At 41.0% G+C, this 14,599-nt stretch overlaps 1 protein-coding gene across 13 annotated transcripts in view; it reads right to left on the bottom strand.

The window, feature by feature from the left end:
- Nucleotides 1-14,599, bottom strand: part of DOCK3 (dedicator of cytokinesis 3) — a 598,286-nt gene that overhangs the window by 190,275 nt on the left and 393,412 nt on the right. For all 13 annotated transcript variants that reach the window (XM_043587437.1, XM_043587445.1, XM_043587439.1 and 10 more), the window contains 2 exons: nucleotides 12,900-12,941; nucleotides 12,105-12,259 (listed from right to left, as the gene is read on the bottom strand). In XM_043587437.1, the coding sequence (XP_043443372.1) occupies nucleotides 12,105-12,259; nucleotides 12,900-12,941 (197 nt within the window). The remainder of the gene's footprint in view (nucleotides 1-12,104; nucleotides 12,260-12,899; nucleotides 12,942-14,599) is intronic.

The raw sequence follows: 14,599 nt of genomic DNA, 5'->3' as shown, positions 1-14,599 counted from the left end.
TATCTTCTCTCCTAAACTTACAATAAAATTCAAAATTCTTTTGTGGCTATAAGGCCCTGCATAATCTGGTACCTCACTATCTCTTCAATACCCTCTTGTGATATCCTTTCCTTCTCTTACTCGAAACATTCCAGGGATACCAACCACCATTCAATTCTCTGTATATACCAAGTTTTTTCCTTGCATCTATGCCTTCTTCTGCCTAGACCACATTATCCACTCTTTATGTTTACATGAGTAAACATAAGGATTTACATGACTTACATCACTTTAAGTTTCAGCATGGATGCCCTAAGAGCCTCCCCTCACTCCAGTCTACGTGAGGTTTCGGAGCATTCTGCATGACTTTCCTTCATAGCACCTATCACACTTTTCAAACTACATACTTATTCATTTAATCATGTGTTTGGTGATCTCTCTAGTAGAGACAGCTAGTCTCTCTACTACAGCATAAGCTCCAGAAAGACAAGCAGATATTTCTCTTGCTTATCTCTTGCTCATCTATCCCAAAGGATAAAAGATGGTAAATAAATACCTGTTGAACAATGAATTAGTACCCTATCCAGATCCTGGCTAATCTTTAATTCAACAACTTTCATTTTCTCCAAGAGCCCTTTCTGGCTTCTCAGTCTTTTAATGATCCTTCTCTTCTCTGACTTCTTTTTCCTTTTTCTTCTTCTTATTTTAAATGTCAATATATTTTTCAGAGAGAGGGAGAGCACAAGCAGGGAAGGGACCGAGAGAGGTGGACAGAGGATCCAAAGCAGGCTCTGCACTGACAGGAGCAAGCCCCACAGGAAGCCCAAACTCATGCATGGTGACATCATGACCTGAGCCAAAGTCTGATGCTCAACGGACTGAGCCACCCAGGCATCCCTTTGTTTTATTTTATGTTAATTTATTTATTTTGAGAGAGAGAGAAAGAGAGAGAGAGAGCGCATACGCATGCGTGCGGGTCGGGGGAGGGGCAGAGAGAGAGAAGGAGAGAGAGAATCCTAAGCAGGCTCCATGCTGTCAGTGTGGCCTCTGATGTGGGGCTCGATCCCACAAACTGTGAGATCATGACCTGAGCTGAAATCAAGAGCTAGGATACTTAGCTGACTGAGTCATCCAGGCACCCCCTCTTTTATCTCTTTAAAAATAGTTCTTTGAATAGAGTTCAAAACCTTGGTGACGGCTGATGTGGTCACCATGACAGGAAAAGCCATTTCTCTCAGTGTATTACATTGTAAAGCTGATTGTATTTCTTTCCCAAACTATACAGTTTAATCCTAAATACAAAGCAAGGTCTGAAATGCGACTGATTAGAAAAATATATAAAACAACCAATGATTTAGGACTTCCATTTTTTTAACTTAAAAGACTCTGTAAAAGCTTCTATCTGAAAGGTTATTTTTTGTTTGTTTTTTCCTGACTGCTTAGTGTGCTTAAAAGTCTTGCTGCATGTAGACATATGCTTTAATCCTACTTTACCACTCAGCTTTGGGACTTAAAATCAGGAAAACATGTTTCCCACCTTTTAGAAATCCTATAATGTCCTGTACAGACCTCTTCAGGGTCAATGACATTCCTTTTTAACCCATAAATCACAAGAAGTCATTACAGAGGCCCCAAAAAAGAAATTCTTAGTAAATGCTTGATAAACTGTTCAATTAAATAAAAATTTCTTGATTCACAGAAGATTGATTGGTACTTATTTGACAGATGCACTTATCCATTCATTCACTCAATAAATAGTTATCTAATGATCCAATATCCAAAATTCTGTGCTTAGCACTCACTGGGGAGAAATGGTACAAAGAAAGCTGTTACAAAGAAATGGTACATAAGAAAGCTCCCATTCCAATGGGGAAAATCTATATGCATGTGTACATTACAATGTAATATCTAGTATGGGATAAAGCTAGGTTCAGGGTGTCATCATGGGCACAATGAAGTCCTAGGGCCTTATTCTACCCATAAATACTGAGGAGAGTTTCACATAGTTGAGTTTTAAAAGATAGGAGTTTAACAAGCCAACAAGGGTAGGGAGGCATGAAAGAGCAAGGCATGTTTAGGGAAAGATACTGAAGTCATCACGATACGGGAAATAAAACTAAAGAAATAGAATTATATCATGCTGGGCCTTTGTGCCACACTAAATAACAAGAGCTTTAGGTTAAGTGGGAGCTGAGGTGAACAGTTTGCATTTTTTAAAAGATAAATATGGGAGTGCCTGGGTGGCTCAGTTGGATAAGCGTCGGACTTTGGCTCAGGTCATGGTCTCATGGTCTGTGAGTTTGAGCCCCATGTCGGGCTTTGTGCTGACAGCTCAGAGCCTGGAGCCTGCTTCTGATTCTGTGTTTCCCTCTCTCTCTGCCCTTCCGCCGCTCATGCTCATGCTCTGTCTCTCTCCCTCAAAAAATAAACATTAAAAATATATATTAAGCTTATGGAGAAGATGGCGGCGTAGGAGGACGCTGGGCTCACCGCACGTCCTGCTGATCACTTAGATTCCACCTACACCTGCCTAAATAACCCAGAAAACCACCATAAGACTAGCAGAACAGAGTCTCTGGAGCCAAGCGCAGACGAAAGGCCCACAGAAGAGGGTAGGAAGGCCAGAGAGGTGGTGCGCGCTGCACGGACTGGCGGGAGGGAGCCGGGGGGGAGGGGCAGCCTGCCAGCCAAGCAGAGCCCCTGAGTCTGGCTTGCAAAAGCAGAGGGGCCGGAGGGAGTGTGTTCCGACAGCAAGCGGGACTTAGCATCTGGGAGGTCATAAGAGCTCTGCTTGGAAAGCGGGAAGACTGGAGGACAAAGGGAGGGAGAGTTGCTGAGCCCCCAGACGACAGAGCTCAATTTGGTGGGGAACAAAGGTGCTAGCCAGCGGCATCTCCCTCGCCCATCCCCCAGCCAAAATCCCAAAGAGAACCAGTTCCTGCCAGGGAACTTGCTTGCTCCGCGCAAACACCCAACGCTGTGCTTCTGTGGAGCCACCCCTCCGGGAGCGGGTCTGACTCCCTCCCACTGCCACAGGGCCCCTCCTGAAGTGGATCACCTAAGGAGAAGCGAGCTAAGCCTGCACCTCCTGCCTCCGTGCACCTTGCCTACCCACCCCAGCTAATACACCAGATCCCCAGCACCACAAGCCTGTCAGTGTGCAAGTAGCCCAGACGGGCCACGCCACCCCACAGTGAATCCTGCCCCTAGGAGAGGGGAAGAGAAGGCACACACCAGTCTGACTGTGGCCCCAGGGGTGGGCTGGGGGCAGACATCAGGTCTGACCACGGCCCCGCCCACCAACTCCTGTTATACACTACAGCATAGGGGAAGTGCCCTGCAGGTCCACACCACTTCAGGGACTATCCAAAATGACCAAACGGAAGAATTCCCCTCAAAAGAATCTCCAGGAAATAATAACAGCCAATGAACTGATCAAAAAGAATTTAAATAATATAACAGAAAGTGAATTTAGAATAATAGTCATAAAATTAATCGCTGGGCTTGGAAACAGTATAGAGGACAGCAGAGAATCTCTTGCTACAGAGATCAAGGGACTAAGGAACAGTCAGGAGGAGCTGAAAAACGCTTTAAACGAAATGCAAAATAAAATGGAAACGACCACGGCTCGGATTGAAGAGGCAGAGGAGAGAATAGGTGAACTAGAAGATAAAATTATGGAAAAAGAGGAAGCTGAGAAAAAGAGAGATAAAAAAATCCAGGACTATGAGGGGAAAATTAGAGAACTAAGTGATACACTAAAAAGAAATAATATACACATAATTGGTATTCCAGAGGAGGAAGAGAGAGGGAAAGGTGCTGAAGGTGTACTTGAAGAAATAATAGCTGAGAACTTCCCTGATCTGGGGAAGGAAAAAGGCATTGAAATCCAAGAGGCACAGAGAACTCCCTTCAGACGCAACTTGAATCGATCTTCTGCACAACATATCAGTGTGAAACTGGCAAAATACAAGGATAAAGAGAAAATTCTGAAAGCAGCAAGGGATAAACGTGCCCTAACTTACAAATGGAGACCTATAAGACTCATGACTGATCTCTCTTTTGAAACTTGGCAGGCCAGAAAGGATTGGCAGGAGATCTACAATGTGTTGAACAGAAAAAATATGCAGCCGAGAATCCTTTATCCAGCAAATCTGTGATTTAGAATAGAAGGAGAGATAAAGGTCTTCCCAAACAAACAAAAACTGAAGGAATTCGTCACCACTAAACCAGCCCTACAAGAGATCCTAAGGGGGATCATGTGAGACAAAGTACCAGAGACATCGCTACAAGCATAAAACATACAGACATTACAATGACTCTAAACCCATATCTTTCTATAATAACACTGAATGTAAATGGATTAAATGCACCAACCAAAAGACATAGGGTATCAGAATGGATAAAAAAACAAGACCCATCTATTTGCTGTCTACAAGAGACTCATTTTAGACCTGAGGACACCTTTAGATTGAGAGTGAAGGGATGGAGAACTATTTATCATGCTACTGGAGGCCAAAAGAAAGCTGGAGCGGCCATACTTACATCAGACAAACTAGACTTTAAATTAAAGGCTGTAACAAGAGATGAAGAAGGGCATTATATAATAATTACAGGGTCTATCCATCAGGAAGAGCTAACAATTATAAATGTCTATGCGCTGAATACCGGAGCCCCCAAATATATAAAACAATTACTCATAAACATAAGCAACCTTATTGATAAGAATGTGGTAACTGCAGGGGACTTTAACACTCCACTTACAGAAATGGATAGATCATCTAGACACACGGTCAATAAAGAAACAAGGGCCCTGAATGAGACAATGGATCAGATGGACTTGACAGATATATTTAGAACTCTGCATCCCAAAGCAACAGAATATACTTTCTTCTTGAGTGCACATGGAACATTCTCCAAGAGAGATCATATACTGGGCCACAAAACAGCCCTTGATAAGTATACAAGAACTGAAATTATACCATGCATACTTTCAGACCACAATGCTATCAAGCTTGATATCAACCACAGGAAAAAGTCTGGAAAACCTCCAAAAGCATGGAGGTTAAAGAACACCCTACTAAAGAATGAATGAGTCAACCAGGCAATTAGAGAAGAAATTTAAAAATACATGGAAACAAACGAAAATGAAAATACAACAATCCAAATGCTTTGGGATGCAGCAAAGGCAGTCCTGAGAGGAAAATACATTGCAATCCAGGCCTATCTCAAGAAACAAGAAAAATCCCAAATACAAAATCTAACAGCACACCTAAAGGAACTAGAAGCAGAACAGCAATGGCAGCCTAAACCCAGCAGAAGAAGAGAAATAATAAAGATCAGGGCAGAAATAAACAATATAGAAACCAAAAAAACTGTAAAGCAGATCAACGAAACCAAGAGTTGGTTTTTGAGAAAAATAAACAAAATTGACAAACCTCTAGCCAGGCTTCTCAAAAAGAAAAGGGAGATGACCCAAATAGATAAAATCATGAATGAAAATGGAATTATTACAACCAATCCCTCAGAGATACAAACAATTATCAGGGAATACTATGAAAAATTATATGCCAACAAATTGGACAACCTGGAAGAAATGGACAAATTCCTAAACACCCATACTCTTCCAAAACTCAATCAGGAGGAAATAGAAAGCTTGAACAGACCCATAACCAGCGAAGAAATTGAATCGGTTATCAAAAATCTCCCAACAAATAAGAGTCCAGGACCAGATGGCTTCCCAGGGGAGTTCTACCAGACGTTTAAAGCAGAGATAATACCTATCCTTCTCAAGCTATTCCAAGAAATAGAAAGGGAAGGAAAACTTCCAGACTCATTCTATGAAGCCAGTATTACTTTGATTCCTAAACCAGACAGAGACCCAGTAAAAAAAGAGAACTACAAGCCAATATCCCTGATGAATATGGATGCAAAAATTCTCAATAAGATACTAGCAAATTGAATTCAACACCATATAAAAAGAATTATTCACCATGATCAAGTGGGATTCATTCCTGGGATGCAGGGCTGGTTCAACATTTGGAAATCAATCAACGTGATACATCACATTAATAAAAGAAAAGATAAGAACCATATGATCCTGTCAATCGATGCAGAAAAGGCCTCTGACAAAATCCAGCACCCTTTCTTAATAAAAACCCTTGAGAAAGTCGGGATAGAAGGAACATACTTAAACATCATAAAAGCCATTTATGAAAAGCCCATAGCTAAGATCATCCTCAATGGGGAAAAACTGAGAGCTTTTTCCCTGAGATCAGGAACACGACAGGGATGCCCACTCTCACCACTGTTGTTTAACGTAGTGTTGGAAGTTCTAGCATCAGCAATCAGACAACAAAAGGAAATCAAAGCCATCAAAATTGGCAAAGATGAAGTCAAGCTTTCACTTTTTGCAGATGACATGATATTATACATGGAAAACCCAACAGACTCCACCAAGTCTGCTAGAACTGATACCTGAATTCAGCAAAGTCTCAGGATACAAAATCAATGTACAGAATCAGTTGCATTCTTATACACTAGTAATGAAGCAACAGAAAGACAAATAAAGAAACTAATCCCATTCACAATTGCACCAAGAAGCATAAAATACCTAGGAATAAACCTAACCAAAGATGTGAAAGATCTGTATGCTGAAAACTATAGAAAGCTTAGAAAACTATAGAAACTGAAGAAGATATAAAGAAATGGAAAACCATTCCGCGCTCATGGATTGGAAGAGTAAATATTGTAAAAATGTCAATACTACCCAAAGCTATCTAAACATTCAATGCAATCCTAATCAAAATTGCACCAGCATTCTTCTCGAAGCTAGAACAAGCAATCCTAAAATTCATATGGAACCACCAAAGGCCCTGAATAGCCAAAGTAATTTTGAAGAAGAAGACCAAAGCAGGAGGCATCACAATCCCAGACTTTAGCCTCTACTACAAAGCTGTAATCCTCAAGACAGCATGGTATTGGCACAAAAACAGACACATAGACCAATGGAATAGAATAGAAACCCCAGAACTAGACCCACAAACGTATGGCCAACTCATCTTTGACAAAGCAGGAAAGAACATCCAATGGAAAAAAGACAGCCTCTTTAACAAATGGTGCTGGGAGAACTGGACAGCAACATGCAGAAGGTTGAAACTAGACCACTTTCTCACACCATTCACAAAAATAAACTCAAAATGGATGAAGGACCTGAATGTGAGACAGGAAACCATCAAAACCCTAGAGGAAGAAGCAGGAAAAAACTTCTCTGACTTCAGCCTCAGCAATTTCTTACTCGACACATCTCGAAAGGCAAGGGAATTAAAAGCAAAAGTGAATTACCGGGACCTTATGAAGATAAAAAACTTCTTCACAGCAAAGGAAACAATCAACAAAACTAAAAGGTATCAACGGAATGGGAAAAGATATTTGCAAACGACATATCGGACAAAGGGCTAGTATACAAAATCTATAAAGAGCTCACCAAACTCCACACCCGAAAAACAAATAACCCAGTGAAGAAATGGGCAGAAAACATGAATAGACACTTCTCTAAAGAAGACATCCGGATGGCCAACAGGCACATGAAAAGATGCTCAACGTCGCTCCTCATCAGGGAAATACAAATCAAAACCACACTCAGATATCCCCTCACGCCAGTCAGAGTGGCTAAAATGAACAAATCAGGAGACTATAGATGCTGGAGAGGATGTGGAGAAATGGGAACCCTCTTGCACTGTTGGTGGGAATGCAAACTGGTACAGCCACTCTGGAAAACAGTGTGGAGGTTCCTCAGAAAATTAAAAATAGACCTACCCTATGACCCAGAGATAGCACTGCTAGGAATTTACTCAAGGGATACAGGAGTACTGATGCATAGGGGCACTTGTACCCCAATGTTTATAGCAGCACTCTCAACAATAGCCAAATTATGGAAAGAGCCTAAATGTCCATCAACTAATGAATGGATAAAGAAATTGTGGTTTATATACACAATGGAGTACTACATGGCAATGAGAAAGAACGAAATATGGCCCTTTGTAGCAACGTGGATGGAACTGGAGAGTGTGATGCTAAGTGAAATAAGCCATACAGAGAAGACAGATACCATATGTTTTCACTCTTATGTGGATCCTGAGAAACTTAACAGAAACCCATGGGGGAGGGGAAGGAAAAAAAAAAGAGGTTAGAGTGGGAGAGAGCCAAAGCATAAGAGACTCTTAAAAACTGTAACAAACTGAGGGTTGATGGGGGTGGGAGGGAAGGGAGGGTGGGTGATGGGTATTGAGGAGGGCACCTTTTGGGATGAGCACTGGGTGTTGTATGGAAACCAATTTGACAATAAATTTCATATACTGAAAAAAATATATATATATTAAAAGATAAGTATGGTGGTGCTGTGGACAGTAACTCAGGGTAGGAAGGTAGTAGATTCAGGGAATCTGTATTTGGGGAGAAATGTGAAGGATCTCGGGTGACAGGGGGGATGGAGCAGGGGGAGTGATTTCGCTGATATTTGGGAGACAGAAGTTGATAAAATATAGTGGTTAAATGAGAAAGGAAGCAGATATAGAGAGAGGAGCCTAAAAGGATCCCAAAGTTTTGACATGGATCTCTGAGCAAATGATAATGCCTTTCACTTGATTTAAGGAACACAGGAAGAAGTGTATGTGTGAGGAAAGAAAATAAATTCAGTTTAGATATGCTGAGGTAGAAATGTCTGAGGAACATATAAGGGCAGATGTCTGGTAGGAAAAAGGAAATGAGGCTCTGAAGCTCAGGGGAGAGATCTTAATCAGAGATTTAGATTTCAAGGCTAAATATTTACAATTTTATTCAGAATGATAAAATGTCACAAAAACAGTCAGAGCTACTAATGTCCTACCAGCTGCTGCTTCTTCCCTCCTGCAGACTGTTTAACACTCATCAACCAACATCTATCAGGATATGCTATGTGGGTTTGCAGTCTGCCATGCACTGGAGCCTCCCGAGATATGTCTGTCAGATCAGCAATGAGACTTACAGTGCAAGAAGAGCTGGTCCTCTCTCGAGCCTGTTCCCCCGGCTCAAACCTGTCCTCAGCACAGAGGTGAGAGTGTCCTGGCGATACTGAACACTAGACTAGCACTGTTTGATTGATCAGATTGACTGCTTTGTATCAACACTCTGTGCACCTGATCTAACACATTCCTAACTTTTCATGATCTCTGATAACTAATTCAAGGAAGCAATATATGACCAGTTTAATACCTAATTATTATGAAAGTATACATAGCTGGCATCATCAGCTCAGTGAACTAAAAAATTTTTTTAATATGAAATTTATTGTCAAATTGGTTTCCATACATTTCCATACAATACACAGTGCTCATCCCAACAGGTGCCCTCCTCAATGCCCATCACCCACTTTCCCCTTCCCACCCATCCCCCATTAACCCTCAGTTTATTCTCAGTTTCTAAGAGTCTTTTATGGTTTGGCTCCCTCCCTAACTTTTTTTTTTCCCTTCCCCTCCCCCATGGTCTTCTGTTAAGTTTCTCAGGATCCATGTAAGAGTGAAAACATATGGTATCTGTCTTTCTCTGTAAGACTTATTTCACTTAGCATAACACTCTCCAGTTCCATCCATGTTGTGACAAAAGGCCAGATTTCATTCTTTCTCATTGCCAAGTAGTATTCCATTGTATATATAAACCACAATTTCTTTATCCATTCATCATTTTTTTTATCCATTCATCATTTGATGGACATTTAGGCTCTTTCCATAATTTGGCTATTGTTCAAAGTGCTGCTATAAACATTGGGGTCCAAGTGCCCCTATGCATCAGCACTCCTGTATTCTTTGGGTAAATTCCTAGCAGTGCTATTGCTGGGTCATAGGGTAGATCTATTTTTAATTTTTTGAGGAACTTCCACACTGTGTTGGGACTGAACTAAAATTTTTGAAGGCTCATACAACTACACAGATCCTAATGGAAAGAAGAAAGAATATTGAACAATTAAATCTAGATTTAAATTCTGCTTACTAGTTTACTCTTAAAACTAAAGAAAGGAAGTAGTGTTTTCAACTAAGGACCTTACAGTTTTATTATGTGAATGGGAAGGTGGTATAGTTCTCTAATTTAGTCTAGGGGTTTTTAAAAGATCAAAACATTTCCAGCAGCTCTACAAAAAAGAACATTTTTTTCACTTTTCTTCTTTTAAAATATTTTATTGTTTCTTGAGGCTCAATTACAAATAATAAGCCCAAAGAAAAAACAACTGATGCATTAATAACCTCACGTGGACCAGGGCTGGGGTGTCTCTGCTGGGCTTAGATCTTCTCTGTGCAGTAAGCCCAAGAAAGCATGTACTGAGCACAGACACTGTGTGTGGTGCTGTGATCATGGAAAGAGAAGACACAATCCCTGGCACTCAAGGATGATTAAGCAGGGTGCTCTGGTTTTTAAACTGCAGCCCATGGACTTTCAGTGGTCACACAGAATACTGGGTGGGGTTAAGGGGCACAGTGAGATTCCTATTATTTCCCCTTTCCCTTCAACAGTGAAGTAGTTCTATTTTACCTGTTTTATTTATTGAACTTTCTCATAAAATTTAGCTTAAAGAAAGGATTCTTGGGGAGCCTGGGTGGCTCAGTCGGTTGAGTGGCCGACTTCGGCTCAGGTCATGATCTGGCGGTCCGTGAGTTCGAGCCCCGCGTTGGGCTCTGTGCTGACAGCTCAGAGCCTGGAGCCTGTTTTCGATTCTGTGTCTCCCTCTCTCTGACCCTCCCCTGTTCATGCTCTGTCTCTCTCTGTCTCAAAAATAAATAAAACGTTAAAAAAAAAAGAAAGAAAGGATTCTTCCATATACAAAAATAAGTAATAAGTTTACAAATCTCTGACCCAGGAGGAAAACAGAAGCAGCCAGAATCTGCATCTCCATAGCCCTGACCTACAGTCTTACCTGTGCACAGCAGCTGTAGCTGTAATCCCTGCCACAACTACCTTTAGCCACAGCTTTCCTAGACACACATGCTGGGAGCTACTGGTGACAAGGAAATTCCACATGCCCCCATCAGTAAATGTATCATTTTATCCCTATGCCAAAGTGAAGCAAGGTGTTTTAATTTGCGGGGCAAGGTCTGTCAAGAACAGAGGTACTGGGAAGCATGCAAACTAACTGCTTTCCTTTTGTACTGTTATAACTTTCATTTTTAATTTTCTTGTATATAACATGCAATTGGAAAAATGAAACCATGATTTCAGTTTTTAAGTAAAAAATAAAAAAAATAAAAAACCCATAAAGCACTTTGAATACAGGAAGTTTCCAAGCAATATAAAAGCATCCCCAAATTTACTTTCTCCCCACCCCACCTAGAAGATGACCACAGAGAAATGTCTGGATGCCCTAAAAGTCTAAGTTGGCTATAAAGATCATCTCACCCATCACAGCCGTGCTGGCCTGTAGAGAAACAGAAGCCTGGAATGTCTCCTTGACTCCTCCCACCTTTCACGATGAAAGCACTGCTGCACTTGCTCATGCTTAAAGGCTTCACTGCTCTGCCCAAATACATGGTCTGCTGCATATCAGACCCGTTCTGTGGCCTCTCTTCCAATCCAAGGAAAAGAGGAACAATGGAATCAGACCAACCTTCCCTTCAGTCTGGAAGATGCTCTCTCCCCTTTGCAGGGCTGGAATGGCATTGAGGGCTTGGCTGCTCTTAGACAGGACACCATTAACCTACTACACTGTGAACCCTCTCTCCCACGTGCAGCAAGGCAGGGCCCAGGGTACTGTATTCTGGAGCTGGACCTCTCTGCTGAACTTGCTTTGTTCTATGTTTCTCTTATGCGTTTTCTCTAGCACTGAAGAGTTGCATCGTCTTCTCTCTCTGAGGTGGTAACAGCCAAGACTGGGGTTGAACTTCCATGTGGAAATAGGCACAGGATAAAAAAGAGGCCACACGTGACTTCAAGGTAAACTGGGATTTGAGGCAAAACTCCCTGCTAAGTAAGAAGAGGTCACCTAATCTTGTTTTTCTTTCTCTGTCATCTATCTTCTCTGAAGGCCAGAGATGCTTATGACCCAACCAATACCATCCTTATACAATCTCAACCTCACCACAACCTCTAGTAACTTTTACCTGATCTGCTTGCCTTCTCTCATATCATATAAGGAAAAGAAGACATCAGTATCTTCTCCAATGGTATTGTAGGTGAAACTCTTCAGACTGAGGAAGAAGTGATGTGGCACTGGCATCCGACAGGTTTCTCCATGACGTGGGCGCATCGTATCTACCTAATGAGGAAGGCAAAAGCAGTGATTCCAATTTTAGTTATTCATGCATTGGTCATAAATAAAATGAAAACTAAATGACTGGCTTTCCTCATACTACCAAAGGGGATAATTTAAGAGAGATAAAAGGTGTTTTCTCTGCTAGTAAGGGAGTACTGTGTCAATATACTTGGTTTGAAGTGGGCAAATATGCAGCTGGGAGAAGTAAACTGAGTGGAGGAGATATAGGAACAGTAATTCCAACTTATGAGTGAATTTAAAGTCTCCACAAGATCACAAATTTATAAATTCTCCACAAACTTCTAAATTCAAAGTTATTTTTTGGAGACACTGTCACCCTGATGCACTTGATTTACATTGTTAGATGGTAATAGCTACCATACTAAATGACACTTCTATTTTCTCCCAGATGGATTCATTTTAGTCTCCCGTCTACTTTATTTTAATTGTGCTTAAGTAAATTTGCACAGAGCAGTGAGTGGAGACCAGGCAAATCTGCTCAGAGACCAGGGCCATTTAGATTAAAGGCAGCACACAATCAAGACATCAGGGGTGGCTATCACTGGCTGGTGCATCCCCATGCTGTGACCTCTTAAAAGAAAGAGCTGAGGGAAATACTGGGAGGCCTAGTTAGACTGCTTACCTGGGATGTGCTTTGCTGTACGCTCTGCCGGCTAGATAAGTGCTATGGAAAGAAAAAAAGAAAAATTCACTCAACTGGGAAAGAAAGTAACTGTTATTCAGCAGCCTCTATATGTTAGGCATTCTGTAGTCTTTTACTTATATGTTCTCATTTAATTCTGATAAAAATCTTGGTGTAAGAAAGTGACGTGCTGAAGATCATACAGCAAGAAGGTGGCAAAGTCTGGATTCAAACCCAAGACTCTCCAGCTCAGAGTACCAACCACCCAAGTGATGGGCTCTTGCTAGTAGATTTTTGCTTTGGTGCTGTTTGCTCCACACCCTCTACCACCTCCTGAGCTGCAAGATCCAGCTTATTCAGGCTTTCTACTCTGGAGGATGTGTAGTCTTTAACCTGAAGCACCCCTCACCCCCAACATGCTGTTCCTTTGCTGCTGGCTGATGTTAGAAGAAGCAGATTCCAATCCCAGCTAAATGTAAAAGGGTTGTGAAATCAGATAAATTGCTTACTCTCTCCAAGAGACATTTTCCTCACCTGTAAAACTGAGATAAAAGCTTTTATTGTCTTTCTCTCAGTTACTGTGAGGCTCAAATTACCTAACAGGAAGCTGCATGGAACAGCAGTTAGGGACCTAAGTGCAGAAGTGAGACCACCTGGTTTTAAATCTTGACTCACATTTGTCTTTGCTCATATAAAAGTGAGGATAACATTTTGTGCTGAACTCAACCTCACAGGGTTTTGTGCAGATTAACCTGGTATGGTAACCTGGTATGTTCAGTCCCTGGTCTTGTTAAATGCAACAATGAGAGTTTCTATTTGCTCTCTTTGGGACCTAGAAGTGGGAGACAACACTCATTTGGTGAACTATTCTACACCACGTGGGTAGGAAGGATGGTTGCTGAGTAGACTGATTTCATTTTTTTAATTTAGGGTTAAATGTGTCCATTTGGAAAACTGAATACAATAGATGTTAATTTAAATGTATCTTACTAGCCATATTTGCTAATTATCAAATATTCATGTGTATTATTAGCTATATTAGTAATTTATTATTGATTATTAATGTTCATTGATGGGACTATATGTTCCCATGATGCATATTAAATATAATAAAATAGGCCTCCAACAGCTGGGGAAATCATCACATAGAATGTATATGTATAAAAGAAAATGTATACAAAAAGGTTTCTAAAAAATTAGGCTTTCCAGATGCCTGAGTGGCTCAGTCCATTAAGCAACCAACTCTTGATTTCAGCTCAGGTAATGATCTCATGCTTAGTGAGACTGAGCCCCACATTGGGCTCTGCACTTACAGTGCAGAGCCTGCTTGGGATTCTCTCTCTTCCTCTCTCTGCCCTTCCCCTGACTCACATGTGCACACATTTTGTGTTCTCTCTCTCCCAAAATAAATGAAACATTTTTAAAACTCAGGCTTTCAAAAAAAAGTTTTCTATGGTTTACTGACCCATATCCCACTGGGAAGGTTATTGGCCTAAAATGCTTTCCATTGTTCTATTTTACATTCAGGGACTACACTAAGTGATTCTTCTCAAGTGGAGTTACTGATTAACTCCTAAAATGACTACCAATCCTCAACACAAATATTCAATTATAACTACATACAGGAGTTTATAGCTAATTTCGGTGAACTCCCTTTTGACAATAACAAATGTCATTCTAGATTTTAGAAGCACCAAATT

Source organism: Prionailurus bengalensis, chromosome A2, assembly GCF_016509475.1.
Source record: "Prionailurus bengalensis isolate Pbe53 chromosome A2, Fcat_Pben_1.1_paternal_pri, whole genome shotgun sequence".
NCBI classification, from domain to species: Eukaryota; Metazoa; Chordata; class Mammalia; order Carnivora; family Felidae; genus Prionailurus; species Prionailurus bengalensis.
The sequence above is the reverse complement of the archived record's forward strand: the minus strand, read 5'-3'. Positions and strand labels throughout refer to the sequence as shown.